Source organism: Pristiophorus japonicus, chromosome 7 (assembly GCF_044704955.1).
Source record: "Pristiophorus japonicus isolate sPriJap1 chromosome 7, sPriJap1.hap1, whole genome shotgun sequence".
In the NCBI taxonomy this organism is placed as follows: Eukaryota; Metazoa; Chordata; class Chondrichthyes; family Pristiophoridae; genus Pristiophorus; species Pristiophorus japonicus.
In genome coordinates, this window is record NC_091983.1 from 245,888,962 (window position 1) to 245,911,423 (window position 22,462).

The window sequence follows — 22,462 nt, forward strand, 5'->3', positions numbered from 1 at the left end:
TCACGCTCTTTGCAGGTGTCATGTATGTATGCTTGGGGTTACTAGTCACCAGGTGGCGCCACTGTCAGAGGTCATTGGGCTGTACGCACGTGTGTGCAGCCCAGGTATAAAAGACAAACCATCTTGTAATGTAATCACTTTGGGCCCTAATAAAGCAGAGCCCGGCTTGTACCTGTGCTGGTTTACAGTATTCAGTCTATCGAGTTATTACATACATGACATTTGGCGACGAGGTAACTTTAGAACCTTCAAATGCAAAAATGAGCACAATTGAGATTCGTGGAGGGAGAGGACTGGGCAGATTTTGTAGCTCGCCTGGACCAGTACTTCATGGCCAACAAAATGGAGGAACCCACTGATGCTGTTGGGCGCAGGGCGGTCTTCTTCGCGGTTTGCGGTCCGAAAATCTATGGACTCATATAGAATCTTCTCTTGCCTGCAAGTCCAATGGACAAGGACTATGAGCAATTGTGTGCTCTGGTATGTGACCATATCAAATGAGAAGAAAGCATCATCATCTCACGATATTGATTCTACAAGCACGTTTGTTCTGAGGGCCAGGATGTGTTGGAATTCGTTGCCGACCTAAGACGTCTAGCTGGACCATATAGTTCGGAAACCCGTTGGGAGATATGCCGCGGGACTTCTTTGTAATCGGCATCAGCCACGAGGGATCCTGCGTATGCTACTGGCAGCGGAGACGCTGGATTTGAGCAAGGCCACCATGATTGCCCAGGCATGCATGACAACGGACAAAAACTTAAAGCAGATATCATCAAAAAATCGGAACTCGGCAAGTACTGTAAACAAGATTGTATCGTCATTTAGCAGAGCTGCATATGGCAGGGCCTACTCGACTGCGTATGCGAAACCTGCGGCATTGTGGGGGCAATCATCGGCCTCAACAGTGTCGGTTTAAACAGTACATTTGTAAAGGCTGTTCGAGACAGGGGCATCTTGAGCACATGTGTCCGCAACTGAGCAAGCGTGCTGTGACACACCATGAGGAGGATGATGACCAGCATAGCGCGGATCAGTATATGCAATCTGAGATACCAGAGGAGGAAGTGTATGGATTGTATTCATTCCCAACAAAGAGCCAACTGATAATGATTAATGTGAAACTTAACAGTGTGCCGGTACTGATGGAATTGGGCACGGATGCGAGTTAATCAATAATGAGCCAGAGGACATTCGACAAGCTGTGGGATACTAAGACTTTGAGGCCTAAGCTGAGTCCAGTCAATGCCAAGTTGCGTACGTACACTAAAGAACTCATAACGGTGATTAGCAGTGCAGTAGTCAAGGTGTCGTATGATGGTGTGGTTCATGATTTACTGTTATGGATTGTTCCAGGCAATGGTCTAATGCTGTTTGGCAGGAATTGGCTAGAATTGGTGTATTTGGACTTCCAGAAGGCATTTGACAAGGTGCCACATAAAAAGGTTACTGCACAAGATAAAAGTTCACGGGGCTGGGGGTAATATATTAGCATGGGTAGAGGATTGGTTAACTAACAGAGAACAGAGAGTCGGGATAAATGGTTCATTCTCTGGTTGGTAACCAGTAACTAGTGGAGTGCTGCAGGGATCAGTGCTGGGACCCCAACAATTTACAATCTATATTAATGACTTGGAAGAAGGGACTGAGTGTAACATAGCCAAGTTTGCTGACGATACAAAGATGGGCGGAAAAGCAATGTGTGAGGAGGACACAAAAAAATCTGCAAAAAGACATAGACAGGCTAAGTGAGTGGGCAAAAATTTGGCAGATGGAGCATAATGTTGGAAAGTGTGAGGTCATGCACTTTGGCAGAAAAAAATCAAAGTGCAAGTTATTATTTAAATGGAGAAAGATTGCAAAGTGCCGCAATACAGAGGGACCTGGGGATACTTGTGCATGAAACACAAAAGTATAGTATACAGGTACAGCAAGTGATCAGGAAGGCCAATGGTTTCTTGACCTTTATTGCAAAGGGGATGGAGTATAAAAGCAGGGAAGCCTTGCTACAGTTATACAGGATATTGGTGAGGCCACACTTGGAATACTGCATGCAGTTTTGGTTTCCATATTTACGAAATGTGTAATGAGAAGGGACTAATTAGCACCCAAGCCTCATAATGTGACGGAGTTGCGTTCATTCCTTGGTCTACTCAACTACTTCTGTAATTTCCTACCTAGATTGAGTACTTCATTAGAGCCACTGCACATGCTGCTAAGTAAAGGCGACAACTGGGTTTGGGGTGCGTCTCAAGACAGAGCTTTTGAGAAAGCTACTAATCTGCTTTGCTCTAACAAGCTGCTGGTACATTATGATCCGTGTAAGCATCTAGTACTGGCCTGTGATGCTTCATCATATGGAGTTGCTGCCGTGCTCCAACAAGCTAATGAGTCGGGTAAACTACAACCTGCTACTTATGCTTCTAAAAATTTGTCAAAGGCGGAAAGAGCCTACAGCATAGTAGAAAAAGAAGCATTAGCCTGTGTGTATGGGGTTAAAAAGATGCATCAGTACCTGTTTGGTCTTCGGTTTGAACTGGAAACAGATCACAAGCCACTCATTTCATTGTTTTCGGAAAACAAAAGGTATAAATACCAATGCATCGCCCCACATCCAGAGGTGGGTGCTGACATTATCTGCCTATGATTATGTCATTCGCCATCAACCTAGCACCGAGAATTGTGCCGATGCACTGAACCGTCTGCTGTTGCCCACACCAGAGGTGGAGACGCCACAACCTGCAGACCGACTGTTAGTTATGGATGCTTTTGAAAGTGAAGGAACCCCTGTCACGGCTCAACAAGTTAAGACCTGGACCAGCCAGGACCGGATATTATCAGTTGTGAAACGTTGTGTCCTTAGTGGTGATTGGTCTGCCATACCCAAGCAAATGGGTGATGAGACCAATCCTTCCAACCATCGCAAAGACAAACTATCCATTCAGTCAGATTGGTTACTGTGGGGTAATCGTGATGTTATGTCTAAGAAAGGCAGAGAGAAATTTGTACATGATCTACATAGCACTCAAATCGGTATTGTCATGATGAAAGCTATTGCCAGGTCTCATGTATGGTGGTCTGCAGTTGACTCCAATCTAATCATGTGTGCATCAGTGCAACACTTGCATGCAGCTAAGTAAAGCACCAGCGGAATCGCCGCTGAGTCTGTGGTCGTGGCCATCTAAACCATGATCCAGGATCCACATCAACTTTGTAGGTCCCTTCCTGGGAAAGATGTTTTTAGTTGTGGTGGATGCATATTTCAAGTGGATAGAGTGTAAAATCATGTCATCCAGTACATCCACAGCTACCATTGAGAGCCTTCGTGTCATGTTTGCCACTCATGGTCTGCCCGACATCATTGTAAGCGACAACGGACCTTGCTTCACTAGTCTGGAGTTTCAAGAGTTCATGAAACTCAATGGTATCAAACATGTGAGGTCAGCACCATTCAAACCCGTATCTATTGGTCAAGCAGAGTGTGCTGTCCAAACCATCAAGCAGAATATGAAACGTGTAACTCAAGGTTCACTGCAGACTCGCTCGTCGTGCATATTGCTTCATTGCAGGACAAAACCCCACATGCTTACGGGGGTTCCTCCTGCTGAACTATTGATGAAGAGAGGTCTCAAAACCAAGCTCTCTCTTGTCCACTCTGACTTGAATGATCATGTTGAAACAGATGTCAAAGTCAGTAGTGGTATCATGATCGCGCTGCTGTGTCATGCGACATTTCTGTTAACGATCCTGTGTATGTACTAAATTATGGTCAAGGTCCCAAGTGGATCGCTGGTACTGTTACGGCAAGGAGGGTAACAGAGTGTTTATCGTCAAGCTCAAGAATGGGCAAACATGCAGGAAACATGTTGATCATATAAAGCTGCGGCACACGGATGAACCAGAACAGTCTGAGGAAGACACAATCAATGACCAACCAACCTACCCTCAGTCATCAGAGGACTCCGCTGTCATCAATGAATCTGGACTTTCAATCCCTGGCATGGTCATTGCCACTCCCATCAGTTCGGCTACGCAGCCCCCATTCATAACAGACTCAGAATGCTTGCCCAAGGCTGGAATTGAACTGAGACAATCAACTCGGGAGCGTAAAGCCCTAGAGCGTCTCAATTTGTAAAAAGACTGTTACTAATATCTTAAAGGGGGATATTGTCATTTTTGTATGCTTGGTGTTAGTAGCCACCAGGTGGCGCCACTGTCGGAAGCCATTGGACTGTACGCACGTATGTGCGGCCCAGGTATAAAAGGCAAGCCATCATGTAATGTAATCACTTTGGGCCCTAATAAAGCAGAGGCAGGTTTGTACCTGTGTTAGTTTACAGTATTCAGTCTATCGAGTTATTACATACATAACAGTAGGCTTGCCGACTCTCCTGCTCTCGCGGTGCTTGATGTCTCGCTGCTCCGGCTGATCCGCGCTCTTTGTATCATGTTGGAATGCACCATTGGTGCATTGAAACAAGTTCAGATGTTTTGATAGATTAGGATTTGCTGCTTCAAAATCTGAGAATCTTTTTACACATTATTAAATAATACCTAGTATTCTACTACAAGATTCTCAGAGTCTTTGCGACTGTCTTGAAGAAAAAACTAAAACTTAAGACAATAAGACCTCACTGCAATGACTGCTGACCTATACGCACTAACGTCAGTGCTCTCGATCAGGTCAATATCCTCACTCGACCAGCTCCGTTGGGCGGGCTACATTGTTCGCATGCCCGACACAAGACTCCCAAATCAAGCGCTCTACTCAGAACTCCTACATGGCAGGCGATCCCTGGGTGGGCAGTGGGAGGGAGTTTCGAGGACGCCCTCAGGGCCTCCTTAATAGAGTGCGGCATCCTCACTGACACCTGGGAGTCCCTGGCCAAAGACCGCCCTAAGTGGAGGAAGAGCATCCGGGAGGGCGTCGAGAGCATGCAAAAAACAAGTGCAGGCAGCGGAAGGAGCGTGCGGTAAATCAGACTCCCCACCCACCCTTTCATTCAATGATTGTCTGTCCCACCTGTGACAGAGACTGTAATTCCCGTATTGGACTGTACAATCACCTGAGAACTCACTATTAGAGTGGAAGCAAGTCTTCCTCAATTTCGAGGGACTGCCTATGATGATGATCAAAAACCTTACTAAATGCCCATGGACTCATCCTCCTTCAGGCATTACTCTGTTTGTATTTGCTGTGGTATTTGTTACTCTGGTAATGCTGCTGGGTTAAAATGTTCTCAGTACTGCTCCCTCATTGGTGAGGAAATCTGCTAATATCCTCATCTCAACCACCTTTAACATAAGAACATAAGAAATAGGAGCATGAGTACGCCATACGGCCCCTCAAGCCTGCTTCACTATTCAATAAGATAATAGCTGATCGACCCAAATTCCACATTCCTGTCTTATCCCCATATCCTTTGATTCCCTTCGTGTCCAAAAATCTATTGATCTCAGTCTTGAATATACTCAACAACCGAGCATTCACAGCCCTCTGGGGTAGAGAATTCCAAAAATTCACAAACCTCTGAGTGAAGAGATTTCTCCTCATCTCAGAACTAAATGGCCGACCTCTTATCCTGAGACTATGACTCCTGGTTCTGCACACTTCAGCCAGGGAAAATTCTTGCTAGAAAATCATTCCAATTTTTGATCTGTGAATCCCCAAAGGTTGTAACCTTGCACTCATAACTAAATGACAGTACCTAGAGGTACGAACCTCCTTAAGGAAAAAAATGGTAGGAAAATATAAATAAAGAGGGGAGGGTGAATCAGGCAAAATTAGCTATCCCTTTCCTATGGAATATATTCTCATTGACTCTGCTGTTACCTCTAAATCGAAGATTTGTTTCATGAATACAGCATAGTCTGCATTGAACTCTTTCTTCCGAGGGTCCAGAATATCATAATGACTTTTCTTCAGATTCAGATAGATATTCTGGAATTTGATTGCCAGCATCTCTATTCCTTCAATTGTAGAATTCTGCAATGCAGAAAAGGTCTTCACTGATTCAACCATTTCGGTGATCTGCAAATTCAATTAAATATTGATTACTCTATACATACATTTGAACAATTTTATTAAAATGCTCATTTATTTTGTTAAAATAATTTCATTAATTACATGCATGTATTGAAGCTCTTTTGGTAATAAGCCTAAAAAATTGTACGCATTTAATTGTATTTGCCACTCCATCCTGGACCTTGTAGGATTTGCTTCCTACTCAGAAATCTCTAGAATGTTTTCTTACCCATCTCTTGTTGACTTTTCATGTGACAAGGGGATGGGAGGAGTAAAGTAGAAGTAAACGATCAGAAAAAAGTGTAAGGCCAATCAGATTTTCATCCATTGGTGCATTCAATATTCTTGTTGATTTTTGTAAAATCACCAGAAGCACCCACCAGTTTATGATTCATTATATTGAAATTAGCCCTTATTTATTGGATGATATTTAGATGCACATGATTTTCTGGCATTGATGCCAGTATAGTATAGTATTCAAACATTTACTCGGATGTACAGACCTGCTTAGAGGTGTTGTTTAACACAATGCATTTAAGATGCTCCATTATAAGATTTACAGCCTATTTTGACGCTTTTTCTTAATCTTTTTTCCTGCCTTTTTTTTATTGCTTTCATGTTTCTACACAGGGGCTGAAATTCTACTAGGAACGGTGGCAGAGCAAGCACTTTAGAACAGGTACATTCCCTGCAGAGAGGTAACAACTCCAGGTTTCAATCATTTAATTATAGTGATGTAAATCATAATGGAAGAGGGGAGGCTGTGGGTAGATAGGATTTTCTGGGCAGAAGCCTAAATGTGCTACAATTCCTGAAAGATTCAGGGGCGAAATTGGCCTTTTTTATAGCACCATTAGCGTCTCCGGGGGACGCAATGAGGTTATCGCCCAGGGGAAGGGGTCGATAGCCACTCCGCGGAAATTGCCCCGAAGGTTTGGGGGGCGTTGTATTGTTAGCGCTCCGTTTTGGTTGCCAGGCTGTTGGCCCAACGAGGGTATCCCTGGTGGCCCAGTGACAGCCGCCAAAGTGATTGGAGAGCGTGCAGTGGCACTCCCATTTAATTGAAGGGGAGGGGCGTTCTGCCGTGTCAGCGCTACATGGATCATCCGCGTAGCGCTGGCGTTGCCAGCAGGGCACTGGGCTCCGGAACGCGGCGCTGGACTCGGCGCGTGCTATCACCCTGTAGCACCCTTCCACGGACGCGGAGCGCCTCCGATAGTGCTCCACCTCCATTGAGGGGTGGAACATCCAAAGTCTGCGCCGAGGGCGGAACTTCCGGGCCGGGCAATAAATGTCCCGGCCCCAGAAGATTACCACCTCCAAATGGGGCGCGGGGCAATTTCGCCCCCTCATTCTGTTGACTACAAGTTGTGAAATTATGCTTCTTCTGTTGAGTATTATCCTGAAATGAGCTGGAAGTCTGCCAATGTTCAGCGGGAGGGAGAATAATTATTTTGTGAGAAAGTTCAGGAGATTATGCTGAGGTTGCTGATGGTAAGGGGCGGTTGCCATTTTTGGATATGAGCGATACTCTCCTTAGCAAGCTGTAGTCAGGGCTGCCTGGGAAGAGAATGCTGAGCAGGTGAATATAATTTATTTTGTCTGAAGACCATCCTACCTGATGATGAGAAAATTCAACATAGAAACATAGAAATTTACAGCGCAGAAGGAGGCTATTTCGGCCCATCGTGTCCACTTCGGCTGACAAAGAGCCGCGCAGCGCGCAGTCAGCAGCCCTGAAGGTTACATATAAACCTATGAACAATGAACAATGGAGGAAAGGCAAAGAGCACGCAGCCGAACCAGTCCGCCCCACACAACTGCGACACCCCTTACACTGAAATATTCCACACTCCATCCCAACCGGAGCCATGTGATCTCCTGGGAGAAGCAAAAACCAGATAAAAACCCAGGCCAATTTAGGGAAAAAAATTTGGAAAAATTCCTCTCCAACCTATCCAGGCGATCAAAACTAATCCAGGAAATCACCCTCGCCATATTTGATTCCGTGCAGTACTTACCACTATATCTGCACCGGCCAACAAGACGTTATCCAGTCTAATCCCAATTACCACCTCTCGGTCCGTAACCATCCAAGCACCTTTTAAATGTGGTGAGGGTTCCTGCCTCTACCACTTTTCCAGGCAGTGAGTTCCAGACCCCCAAAACCCTCTGCGTGAAGAGGCTTCCTCTCAAGTCCCCTCTAAACCTTCCACCAACTACCTTAAATGTATTCCCCCTCGTAATTGACCCCACCACCAAGGGAAATAGGCCCTTGCCATCGACTATGTCCAGACCCCTCAAAATTTTATATACCACAATGAGGTCTCCCCTCAGCCTCCTCTGTTCCAAGGAGAGCAAACCCAGCCCATCCAGTCTATCCTCATAGCTAAGTTTCTCCATCCCAGGCAGCATACTTGTAAATCTCCTCTGCACCCTCTCCAGTGCAATCACGTCCTTCTTATAATATGGCGATCAGAACTGCAAGCAGTATTCCAGCTGTGGCCTAACCAGTGAATTTAAGCATAACCTCCCTGCTCTTGTATTCTATGCTTCGGCCAATAAAGGCAAGCATTCTGTATGCCTTCTTAACCAGCTTGTCCACCTGGCCTGCTATTTTCAGGGATCTGTGGACAAGCATGCCAAGGTCCCTTTATTCATCTACGCTTCAAAGTGGCCTACCAGTTAATGTGTACACCCTTTCCTCATTCGCTCTCCCCAAGTGCATTAACTCACACTTCTCCGAATTAAATTCCATTTGCCACTGTTCTGCCCACCTGACCAAGAGATAGATATCCTCCTGCAATCCATGACTTTCCTCTTCATTATCAACCACACAGCCACTTTTAGTGTCATCTGCAAACTTCTTTAAACATACCCACTATATTCAAATCTAGATCATTGATGTATACCACAAATAGCAAGGGACCCAGTACTGAGCCCTGCGGAACCCCACTGGAAACATCCTGCTAGTCACTAAAACATCCATCAACCGTTACTCTTTGTTTCCTACCTCTAAGCTAATTTTGAATCCAACTTGCCACTTTGCCCGGGATCCCATATGCTTTTACCTTCATTACTGGTCTGTCATGTGGGACCTTATCAAAAGCTTTGCTAAAGTCCATATACACTACATCGTACATACTGCCCTCATCGACCCACCTGGTTAACTCCTCGAAAAATTCAATCAGGTTAGTCAAACATGATTTTCCCTTAACAAATCCGTGCTGACTGTCCTTGATTAATCGTTGCCTTTCCAAATGTAGATTTATCCTGTCCTTCAGGAATTTTTCCAATAATTTTCTCACCACTCGGATTTTTTTAGTTGTTCTTTGCTGGTTTTTAAGTTTCCTAATCCTCTGGCCTCCCACTAGTCTTGGCCACATTGTATGCCCTTGTTTTTAATTTGATACCATCTCTTATTTCCTTAGTTAGCCATGGATGGTTATCCTTTCTTGAAGTGGGGCTGTCGAGCTCTGTTATAATGAAAGGGTTAAGAATGGACCTCGGAATTAAAATGAGCTGACATAGGCTTTTGTAGTGGTCAACTTTATAAGGGTGTTTAAAGGGAAATAACATATTGGAATGATTAATTGTTACAAGCTGTGTAACCTGAGGACAATTATAGGAGGCCCAACTATTGAACCACAGGAAACCCAGAGGGGCAGATAAACAGGGCAAGGGGTCAAAAGTGACACAATGGAAAAACTCCATCTGGTCAAGGTAAGAGAGGTAAGTTAACATTTCAATGTGCTAATGAACTTTTGGGACACAGTGAGGTTTATGAGAAAAGTACTGGAGCTAGGCGTGGTCAGGATTGCACCTTTACTTTGAATGACAAGGGTTTTGACCATTCAAATCAATGTATGTCTCATGTATTGAATGTCTGGCCATTATAGGCCGAGGATCTGTAAAAAAAAACCTGTGTTTTCTTTGCTCAGAGAGAGCAAGTGAGGACAGCTCAGCAACAGGTTGACTTGACTCTCCCTTGCAAGAAATTAAAGATGACTTGAATCTTCGAACCCAGACCGAGTGTTGAGTGTTAATTTTAAATACTCCACTACACTTCTCCGACAGTCTTTCCTTCTCATTGGAATATATTTTTGTTGCGAGTTATGAAATATCTCCTTAAATGTCTGCCACTGCTCATCAACCGTCCCAAACTTTAATCTATTTTCCCAGTCCACTTTAGCCAACTCTGCCTTTATACCTTTGTAGTCTCCTTTGTTTAAGCTTAGGACCCTGGTTTGAGATCCAACTTTTTCACCCTCCAGCTGAAGTTGAAATCCAACCAAGCTATGGTCGCTCATTCCTTGAGGATCCTTTACTAGGAGATCGTTTATTAATCCTGTCTCAATACACAGTACCAGAAATATGACACCTAGGTTGCGAACAGGCTGGTTCAGCCTCAGGCAGATGCTAGGGAGAGGAATGGAGTTGGTGGCTAGGGAAACCAGCTTGTGGTGAGGACCAAAGACAATGGCTTCGGTCTTCCCAATATTTAATTGGAGAAAATTTCTGCTCATGCAGTACTGGATGTCGGACAAGCAGTCTAACAATTTAAAGACCATGGACGCAAAAGGCATCTAGCAGAAGACAACCCAATTTAGGCATGAATCATTTTTATCTTCCCAGTAAACATCTCACTGCTGAAGGGTGAAACCATAACACATTCATGTGGTACCAACTTGGATGGTGCATGTTCTTGAAGCACATTTACAGAAGCACAATGGCTAATTATAGCACTGTGGAAAGCCTCAAGAAACAGTCAGCATGTCATTAAATTGTTACAGTGGCAGGCAAAGGAAGCCTATTATAAAGGTAGAGGTTGAAAACTGGAAGTCTTCCTTCAAATGTGAAGCGATTGTTATGCCTAAAGGACAAAATCCTGGACAAAGTGAACAGCCAATCAGTGGTTTGCAATGGTTCGCAAGCAGATAAGACAATTTGCAGGCTAGTATTCATTCATCAATCTTTCTCTTCCTATAAGAAATGAGAAATAGGAGCAGGAGTAGGCCATACGGCCCCTCGAGCCTGCTCCGCCATTTAATACACTCATGGCTGATCGATCAGGGACTCAGATCCACTTCCATGCCCATTCTCCATAACCCCTTATTCTCTTATCGTTTAAGAAACTGTCGATTTCGATCTAAAATTTATTCAATATCCCAGCTTCCATAGCTCTCTGAGGCAGTGAATTCCACAGATCCACAACCCTCAGGGAAGAAATTTCTCATCTCAGTTTTAAATGGGCGGCCCCTTATTCTAAGATCATGCCCTCTAGTTCTAGTCTCCACCATCAGTGGAAACATCCTCTCTGCATCCACCTTGTCAAGCCCCCCTCATAATCTTATACGTTTCGATAAGATCATCTCTCATTCTTCTGAATTCCAATGCATAGAGGCCCAACCTATTCAACATTTCCTCATAAGTCAACCCCCTCATCTCCGGAATCAACCTTGTGAACCTTCTCTGAACTGCCTCCAAGGCATAGAAACATATAAACATAGAAATATAGAAAATAGGTGCAGGAGTAGGCCATTCGGCTGTTTGAGCTTGCACCGCCATTCAATAAGATCATGGCTGATCATTCCCATCAGTACACCTTTCCTGCTTTCTCTCCATACCCCTTGATCCGCTTAGCCATAAGGGCCATATCTAACTCCCTCTTGAATATATCCAATGAACGTGTATCAACAACTCTCTGCGACAGGGAATTCCACAGGTTAACAACTCTCTGAGTGAAGAAATTTCTCCTCATCTCAGTCCTAAATGGCCTACCCCTTATCCTAAGACAATGTCCCCTGGTTCTGGGCTTCCCCAACATCGGGAACATTCTTCCCGCATCTAACCTGCCCAGTCCCGTCAGAATCTTATACGTTTCTATAAGATCCCCTCTCATCCTTCTAAACTCCAGTGAATAAAGGCCCAGTTGATCCAGTCTCTCCTCATATGTCAGTCCAGCCATCCCTGGAATCAGTCTGGTGAACCTTCGCTGCACTCCCTCAATAGCAAGAACGTCCTTCCTCAGGTTAGGAGACCAAAACTGAACACAATATTCCAGGTGAGGCCTCACCAAGGCCCTGTACAACTGCAGTAAGACCTCCCTGCTCCGAAACTCAAATCCCCTAGCTATGAAGGCCAACATGCCATTTGCCTTCTTCACCGCCAGCTGTACCTGCATGCAAACTTTCAATGACTGATGAACCATGAAACCTCGGTCTCATTGCACCTCCCCTTTTCCTAATCTGCCGCCATTCAGATAATATTCTGCCTCCCTGTTTTTGCCCCCAAAATGGATAACCTCACATTTATCCACATTAAACTGCATCTACCTTGCATTTGCCCACTCACCTAACCTGTCCAAGTCACACTGCAGCCTCTTATCATCCTCCTCACAGCTCACACTGCCACCCAGTTTAGTGTCATTTGCAAACTTGGAGATATTACACTCAATTCCTTCATCTAAATCGTAAATGTATATTGTAAAGAGCTAGAGTTCCAATACTGAGCCCTGGAAAAGGACCTGTTTATCCCGACTCTCTGCTTCCTATCTGCCAACCAGTTCTCTATCCACGTCAGTACATTACCCCCAATACCATGTGCTTTGGTTTTGCACACCAATCTCTTGTGCGGGACCTTGTCAAAAGCCTTTTGAAAGTCCAAATAAACCACATTCACTGGTTCTCCCTTGTCCACTCTGCTCGTTACATCCTCAAAAAATTCCAGAAGATTCGTCAAGCATGATTTCCCTTTCATAAATCCATGCTGACTTGGACCGATCCTGTCACTGTTTTCCAAATGCGTTGCTATTTCATCCTTAATGATTGATTCCAACATTTTCCCCACTGCTGATGTCAGGCTAACCAGTCTATAATTACATATTTTCTCTCTCCCTCCTTTTTTAAAAAGTGGTGTTACATCAGCTACCCTCCAGTGTCTTCCTTCCTTCTTGAAGACAGAACCGAAGTATTTGTTCAATTGGTCTGCCATTTCTTTGTTCCATAGAAACATAGAAACATAGAAAATAGGTGCAGGAGTAGGCCATTCGGCCCTTCTAGCCTGCACCGCCATTCAATGAGTTCATGGCTGAACATTCAACTTCAGTACCCCATTCCTGCTTTCTCGCCATACCCCTTGATCCCCCTAGCAGTAAGGACCTCATCTAACTCCTTTTTGAATATATTTAGTGAATTGGCCTCAACAACTTTCTGTGGTAGAGAATTCCACAGGTTCACCACTCTCTGGGTGAAGAAGTTCCTCCGCATCTCGGTCCTAAATGGCTTACCCCTTATCCTTAGACTGTGACCCCTGGTTCTGGACTTCCCCAACATTGGGAACATTCTTCCTGCATCTAACCTGTCTAACCCCGTCAGAATTTTATATGTTTCTATGAGGTCCCCTCTCATTCTTCTGAACTCCAGTGAATACAAGCCCAGTTGATCCAGTCTTTCTTGATAGGTCAGTCCCGCCATCCCGGGAATCAGTCTGGTGAACCTTCGCTGCACTCCCTCAATAGCAAGAATGTCCTTCCTCAGGTTAGGAGACCAAAACTGTACACAATACTCCAGGTGTGGCCTCACCAATGCCCTGTACAACTGTAGCAACACCTCCCTGCCCCTGTACTCAAATCCCCTTGCTATGAAGGCCAACATGCCATTTGCTTTCTTAACCGCCTGCTGCACCTGCATGCCAACCTTCAATGACTGATGTACCATGACACCCAGGTCTCTTTGCACCTCCCCTTTTCCTAATCCCCATTATAAATTCACCTGAATCCAACTGCAAGGGACCTACGTTTGTCTTCACTAATCTTTTTCTCTTCACATATTTATAGAAGATTTTGCAGTCAGTTTTTATGTTCACTGCAAGCTTCCTCTCATACTTTATTTTCCCCCTCTTAATTAAACCCTTAGTCCTCCTCTGTTGAAATCTAAATTTCTCCCAGTCCTCAGGTTTGTTGTTTTTCCTAGCCAATTTATATGCCTTTTCCTTGGTTTTAACACTATCCTTAATTTCCCTTGTTAGCCATGGTTGAGCCACCTTCCCCGTTTTATTTTTACTCCAGACAGGGATGTACAATTGCTGAAGTTCATCCATGTGATCTTTAAATGTTTGCCATTGCTTATCCACCGTCAACCCTTTAAGTATCCTTTGCCAGTCTATTCTAGCCAATTCATGCCTCATACCGTCGAAGTTACCTTTCCTTAAGTTCAGGACCCTAGTTTCCAAATTAACTGTCAAACTCTATCTTAATAAAGAATTCTACCATATTATGGTCATTCTTCCCCAAGGGGCCTCGTACAACAAGATTGCTAATTAGTCTCTTCTCATTACACATTTCATAAATATGGAAACCAAAATGGCACGCAGTGTTCCAAGTGTGGCCTCACCAATACCCTGTATAACTGTAGCAAGACTTCCCTGCTTTTATACTCCATCCCCTTTGCAATAAAGGCCAAGATTCCATTGGCCTTCCTGATCATTTGCTGTACCTGCATACTAACCTTTTGTGTTTCATGCACAAGTACCCCCAGGTCCCGCAATCTTTCTCCATTTAAATAATAACCAGCTCTTTGATTTTTTTTCTGCCAAAGTGCATGGCCTCACACTTTCCAACATTATACTCCATCTGCCAAATTTTCGCCCACTCACTTAGCTGTCTATGTCCTTTTGCAGATTTTTTGTTTCCTCCTCACACATTGCTTTTCTTCCCATCTTTGTATCATCAGCAAACTTGGCTATGTTCCAGTCGGTCCCTTCCTTCAAGTCGTTAATATAGATTGTAAATTGTGGGTCCCAGCACGGATCCCTGCGGCACCCCACTAGTTACTGATTGCCAACCCGAGAATGAACAATTTATCCCTACTCTCTGTTTTCTGTTAGTTAGCCAATCTTCTATCCATGCTAATATATTACCCCAACCCCATGAACTTTTATCTTGTGCAATAACCTTTTATGTGGCACCTTTTCAAATGCCTTCTGGAAGTCCAAATACACCACATCCACTGGTTCCCCTTTATCCACTCTGTTCATTACATCCTCAAAGAATTCCAGCAAATTTGTCAAACATAATTTCCCTTTCATAAATCCATGCTGACTCTGTCTGACCGAATTCTGCTTCTCCAAATGTTCTGCTACTGCTTCTTTAATAATGGACTCCAACATTTTCCCAACAACAGATGTTAGGCAAACTGGTCTATAGTTTCCTGCTTTTTGTCTGCCTCCTTTTTTAAATAGGGGCGTTACATTTGCAGTTTTCCAATCTGCTGGGAGCTCACCAGAATCCAGGGAATTTTGGTAAATTACAACCAATGCATCCACAATCCCTGCCACTACGTCTCTTAAGACCCTAAGATGCAAGCCATCAGGTCTATGGGATTTATCCCCCTCTAGTCCCATTATCTTACTAAGTACCACCTCCTTAGGTGATTGTGATTGTGTTAAGTTGCTCCCCCTCCATAGTCCCTTGACTGTCCACTGTTGGAATATTGGGCCCAAATTTCCCCAGCCGCCGAAAGCGGCGTAGTTAGGGGTGGCACGCCATCTTTTTGAGCCCAAAAAAGCGGCAAAAAGTAACGCATTAATTTGGCCGCTCCCTCGATGTCCGGATCTATTGGTGTGGCGCTGCAGAGCCTGCGAGCGGGGCAGAGCTTTGGCCGCATGGGGGGGCAGGGCTTGGGCCCAGCATCTTGTGGTGTGCCGGCAGGGGGATGAATGTCCGTTCAAGCATGCGCGCATGCACAATGGGCGGTTCAGCTTGCGCACATGCGCAGTGCAACAAGGAGCTTGGCAATCGGCCAATTAAAGGGAGAGTGTCCTCAGTATCATTCGTAATGGAGCATATATAAAGATAAGGTTTAACTATTGATTTTTGCGTGGCTGAGGGAGTGGAAAGAAGTGCTGGATAGGTGGAAGAACGGTGAAAAGTGTGATTTTTGAACATTACCTGAGTGTGTGACCAATAGACAAATAGCGCAAGGGTGTGCAAGACGAACAAAGAATTTCCTCCATGAGGAAGTGGAGAAACTAGTGACTGTCATTGAGGAGAAATGGCTGGAGCTGGATATCATCAAGAGTGGTCCGTCAAAAGTTTCATCCAAGGAAATGAGAAAAAGATGGAACCTAGTTGCAGAAGAATACTCTGCAAAAGTCAATACCACAAGATCTGGAAGCCAATGCAAGAAGAAATGGCAGGACGTTGGTCAAGTAGTGAGTGTAAGTAATATCTGTCATGTGTCTCACATTACTGTATATAACTGTATCTTACCATGCTATACATGACTGTAACTGGATATGACCTGTAACAATAAGCATACCTTATCACCAGGGGTGCTCTTGCAGGAGAAACTCCATACCTGTCCTACTGAGGTATATAAAGGGAGGTCTCAGGCAAGTGCAGCACTGGGAGAGCTGGAATTAAAGGTGCAGGTCCTGAGTGACCTTGACTTCAGCATGTGTCTCGTGTAAGTCAAGGACTTAACAGTGGCGACGAGTTTCGGGATCACAGAATCCACAGAATGGCTACCAACAGCTCAGATGAGAAATACAATGCTGGAGACAATTGGGATGACTTTATAGAAAGGCTCCAGCAAAGCTTTGTGACCAAAGACTGGCTGGGCGACAATAAGGCAGACAAGATTAGAGCCCATTTCTTGACCAGCTGTGGCTCAAAAACATACGCCTCAATGAAAGACCTGCTGACACCCGAGAAACTAGCAAGCAAGTCGTTTGAGGAGTTGAGCACACTGGTGAGAGTCCACCTGAAGCCAGCGAGCAGCCGACACATGGCCAGACATAGGTTCTACAACTATAGACGCTGTGTGGGCCAAAGCATACTCGACTTCATGGCGGAACTTTGGAGGCTGGCTAGTTCATGTGAGTTCCCCGATGAACTAAGGAGAGAAGTACTGAGAGACTTTTTTATTGAAGGAATAGGCCACACAGGCATATTCCGAAAGCTTATAGAGACGAAGAACTTGACTCTAGAGGCAGCAGCACTGGTCGCACAGACGTTCTTGGCAGGCGAAGAAGAAACGAGGCTGATCTATACTTCGGGTACGACAACCAACGAGACATCGGAACAAGGGGTTCACATTGTGAAACAAACCGCTACCCCCACACACAGACAAAGGCAGAAGAGCAGGCCTTCAACAGTAGACAGTGGCGCCAGAAGCCATCAAAATCAAGGGCCACATGAACGGCCGATCACACCTCATCAACCCACAATGCGAGCAATCAACAACAGATTGAGAGAAGCTCAAGGGAGATCAGCCAGACGCAGCTCATCCCTCGGAAACAATGGAAACGGTCTGTGTTGGAGATGTGGGGGAAGGCACTCAACCAGGGTGTGTCGAGTTCAGCATGCCGTTTGCAGAAACTGCAACTACACAGAGCATCTGGCTCACATGTACAGAAAAACAACAGCTCAGCTGGTATACGAATCGGAAGGGTCGGAAAGCGGACCAGAAGACGGTTGGAACAGTGCACGGGACGCCGAGGTCCAGCGGGTTAACACGATCAATGTCCACTGTTCTTACACCAAGATGCCTCAAATTATGATGAGGGTTCTAATCAACGGGATACCTGTCAACATGGAACTGGACACGGGGGCCAGTCAATCCCTCATGAGCGTTCAACAATTTGAACAGCTGTGGCCGCACAAAAGCAACAGGCCAAAACTCACAAAGATCGACACCAAACTAAGGACCTATACTAAAGAAATCATCCCAGTCCTTGGAAGTGCCATGCTCTCAGTCACACACAAATGGATGGTGCACCGACTTTCCCTGTGAATTGTCCCCGGGATCTCCCAGCCCTGTTGGGGAGAAGCTGGCGAGCAGAACTTAATTGGAAATGGGATGATGTTCACGTCATGTCGTCAGAGGAATGGACCTCCTGCTCAACAGTTCTAAGCCGTTTTGAACATCTCTTTCAGCCAGCTGTGGGCACCTTCAAAGGGGCTAAAGTTAGAATCTACATCACACAGAATGCCAGACCAGTCCATCACAAGGCTAGAGCTGTACCTTATGTGATGAGGGAAAAGATTGAAAACGAATTGGACCGGCTTCTGCGGGAAGGCATAATTTCTCCCGTGGAATTCAGCGACTGGGCAAGCCCCATCGTCCCCGTCATGAAGCCTGATGGATCCGTGCGAATCTGTGGGGATTACAAGTCTACCATAAACAGAGTCTCCCTGCAGGACCAATACCCGCTGCCCAGAGCGGAGGACCTATTTGCCACGTTGGCGAGAGGAAAACTTTTCTCGAAACTTGACCTCACATCTGCGTATATGACGCAAGAACTGACCGAAGAGTCTAAGCTACTCACCATCATCAACACACATTGAGGCCTTTTTGTGTACAATCGATGCCCATTCGGCATCATGTTGGCAGCTGCTATATTCCAGCGCAACATGGAGAGTCTGTTCAAGTCCATCCCGGGGACGGTTGTGTTTCAAGATGACATACTCATCACGGGCAAGGATACCGACTCTCATCTCTGCAATCTTGAGGAAGTACTAAGTCGATTGGATCGGGTAGGCCGAAGAGTTAAGAAATCCAAGTGTCTGTTTCTTGCGCCTGAGGTTGAATTTTTGGGCAGAATGATTCCCACTGATGGAATCCGCCAACCAAATCTAAAACCGAAGCGGTTCGCCTGGCACCCAGGCCCTGGAATGTCTCGGAACTGCGCGCCTTTCTCGGGCTGCTTAATTACTTTGAGAACTTTATGCAGAACTTGAGCACGCTGCTGGAGCCTCTCCACGTGCTGCTCAGAAAGGGGTGCGATTGGTTTTGGGGGGACGCCCAAGAACGCGCCTTCAATAAGGCACGCAACCTTCTATGTTCCATGAGTGTTTTAGCCTTTTTCGACCCAGGTAAAAAGTTAGTCCTTACGTGTGATTCGTAAGCTTATGGGGTCGGGTGCATTTTACAGCACGTCAATGATGCAGGTAAATTGCAGCCCGTTGTTTATGCCTCCAGGTCACTTTCGCGGGCGGAGCGCGGGTATGGTATGGTTGAGGAGGCGGGCGCGTGCGTGTACGGTGTCAAAAAGATGCACCAATATCTTTTCGGGGCCAAGTTTATGTCAGAAACCGACCACAAACCCCTCACGTCCCTACTATCCGAGTGCAAGGCAATCAACGCCTCGGCGCGCATTCAGCGGTGGGCACTCATGCTGGTGGCTTACGACTACACGATAAGGCACAGACCAGGCACAGACAACTGTGCTGACGCACTTAGCAGGCTACTCCTGGCAACCACAGAAGGGTCCGACAAATAGGACTGTGAGATGGTCATGGCAATCAATGCCTTTGAATCCACAGGTTCGCCCATGACGGCTCGCCAAATCAGAGCCTGGACGACCAGCGACCCAAAGATGCGTTTTAACCGGTGACTGGGCAGAGGCTCGCGATGCCTGCCCTGAGGAGGTCAAACCCTTTCATAGGTGCATGCATGAACTCTCACCACAGGCAGACTACCTGATGTGGGGCAGCCGAGTAGTTATGCCCCTACGAGGCAGGGAGGTGTTTGTCCGGGAGCTCCATCGCGAGCACTCCGGGATCGTCCTTATGAAGGCCATAGCCAGATTTCAAGTCTGGTGGCCTGGCATTGATGCGGACTTGGAGCTCTGCGTCCGTCAGTGCACCGTTTGTGCCCAACTCAGTAATGCCCCCAGGGAGGCCCCCCTAAGCCCCTGGCCCACCAAACCGTGGTTGCGGGTGCATGTAGACTATGCGGGCCCATTCATGGGCAAAATGTTCCTCGTAGTCGTTGATGCATTTTCAAAATGGATCGAGTGCACCATTTTAAACTCGAGCAACACCTCCACCTTAGAGCCATGTTTGCAACGCACGGCATTCCTGACATATTGGTCAGTGATAATGGTCCGTGCTTCACCAGCGCAGAATTTCACGATTTTATAGTTGACCACGGTATAAATCATGTTAAGACGGCACCTTTCAAGCCGGCCTCCAATGGCCAGGCGCAGCAAGCAGTGCAGATCATTAAACAATGCATGCTCAGAATCCAAGGTCCCATGCTGCAGAGCCGCCTGTCGCGACTGCTGCTGGCATACAGATCTCGTCTGCATTCGTTGACTGGGGTTCCCCCTGCGCAACTATTGATGAAATGAACCTTAAAGATCAGGCTCTCATTAATCCTCCCAGACATGCGTGAAATTGTTGAGGATAAGCGTCAAAAGCTAACTGAGTACCATGACCGAAATTCGAGGGGGAGGTGGAATGAGATAGGGGACAAAGTGTTTGCGCTAAACTATGGCCGGGGTCCCAAATGGCTTGCAGGGACAGTAACAGACAAAGATGGAAACAGGCTACTGGTCGTACAAATGGACAATGGCCAAACCTGCCGGAGGCATGTAGACCAAGTAAAAAGTAGATTCACTGATAACACTGAAGAACCAGAGGCAGACTACAATGTGGAACTCACACCACACCTGGTGGACAGACAGGTGGAACAACCTGAGGAAAGGGCAGTCTCAACGGACAGCCCAGGCGAGATACCAGCAATCACACCGAACGAAACAGACAGCCCAGGCGAGATACCAGCAATCACACTGAACGAAAAACAGGCACCAAGGCAAACAACTGAACCACAACTAAGACGCTCCACACGAGAGCACAGGCCACCTGAGAGACTGAATCTATAAAGGCAATAAGACCTTGGGAGAGGGTGTTGTCATGTATCTCACATTACTGTATATAACTGTATCTTACCATGCTATACATGACTGTAACTGGATATGACCTGAAACAATAAGCATACCTTACCACCAGGTGTGCACTTGCAGGAGACACTCCATACCTGTCCCACTGAGGTATCGAAAGGGAGGTCTCAGGCAAGTGCAGCACTAGGAGAGCTGGAATGAAAGGTGCAGGTTCTGAGTGACCTTGACTTCAGCATGTGTCTCGTGTAAGTCAGTACATTAGAGTCAGGACTTAACAATATCTTCATTTTTAAATTGAATTGCAATGGAAAATGTGACAATCTGCATGTGTCTCACCCATCAGAAGCGCACCATGTCTGAAAATTAATATTTTCATCTTTGCAGAAGAAATTGGCCCACAACAAAAGGGAAAGACTTAGAACAGGAGGAATCACCCCTGGAACCTCTGCTGAGGGCTGCATCTCAGGAGAGACTGGTCGGCTTCTCCTTCCCCTCACCGTGGGTCTGCCTAGTGGCACCCTTCCAGTGTGAGGCGCAGGCTGGGACAGTGGAGGACTGAGTGTCCCAAGATGCATTTCACGACCGCCACTGGGACCCACAACCTCAGAAGATGTGAACCCAGGGAATGTTGCCGAGGAGCTCATGGAGGTTTCTGGCAGTGTGATGCCCTGTACTATGGCCTGATCCATATCGTGGTCAGCATTCTCCCATGCACCCATTTCCATGGACCCCTCCCCTCCCCACCCGCCTTGGTCTGGAGCGCATGCATATGGATCCTCTGGTGGATCTTAAGGATATTGAGGAGTGTCCTCTTCTTCTGCAAAATACAACAGAAGAGTCAAATGATTAGCAGCACAGGTGGGGACAGGATGGGTGGAATGAGTCGTCTGACGCCTTGCAGGCCAGTCAGCGGGTTGATTTGAAGGGCAACTATGCATTTTAATGACTCACCCTCACCCTCGTGTGTGGGTCCAGCTTGTGCAGAGCTGATTCTTTTTCTGCCGGTGCGACTCAGCAAGGCAGCAACTCTCTGTTCCAGGTGCGTGATGAGATAGTGACACTGTCGGGTGAAATCTTTGCACTGAGACAGGCATTTCAGAGAGTGTGCAAATGATGGCAGCTGTCATGAGGGAGATAGCTTCTGCAATAAGGGCACAAAGGCCGGATACTCACATGCCACTCTCACTTCAATCTACACACCAGCCACCGGTCAGACCCAAGCCGGGTCCCCAACCCCGCCTCACCACCGTCACCGGCCCTATGAGGAAGTGCACTTTTCCCGAGATGTGGGTGAGGGAAGGGTGCAGACCCTGTTGTTGCTGTTGTTGCTGTTGAAATGCACTGTGAAATATCCAATAAAAGATATTTTACATTAAAACTGAATCATGCTTCATTAGGACAACGCAACATTTAAGGACAACTGTAAAAAGTAAAAATCCCTCACCCCTACAGTCATGAGTGCCTGCCGCTCCTAGCCCTGGCGGGAGGGCTAGCCGGTGCGTTCTGCAGTCGGCAAAGTAGTATTGCTCTATTTTCAGTTGCTGATTTATCTTTCATTTATTTTTGATGATGTTGTGCAGCTGTTGCGCTGAAGATGTGGTGCTGATGTTGTAAAGGTCTTTAGTGCTTTACAATCCTCTAACTCACCTTGCCAACCGCGCCCCCCCGCCCCCCCACCCCCACCTATCTCTGGCTACCTGCGCTGATTTCTTAAATGTAAGTTTTTATGGACCTACAAAAGTGGCCACA

At 46.1% G+C, this 22,462-nt stretch overlaps 1 protein-coding gene across 2 annotated transcripts in view; it reads right to left on the reverse strand.

The window, feature by feature from the left end:
* Window positions 1-22,462, reverse strand: part of LOC139267485 (dynein axonemal heavy chain 8-like) — a 2,569,686-nt gene that overhangs the window by 1,852,699 nt on the left and 694,525 nt on the right. For both annotated transcript variants that reach the window (XM_070885867.1, XM_070885866.1), the window contains one exon: window positions 5,834-6,031. In XM_070885867.1, the coding sequence (XP_070741968.1) occupies window positions 5,834-6,031 (198 nt within the window). The remainder of the gene's footprint in view (window positions 1-5,833; window positions 6,032-22,462) is intronic.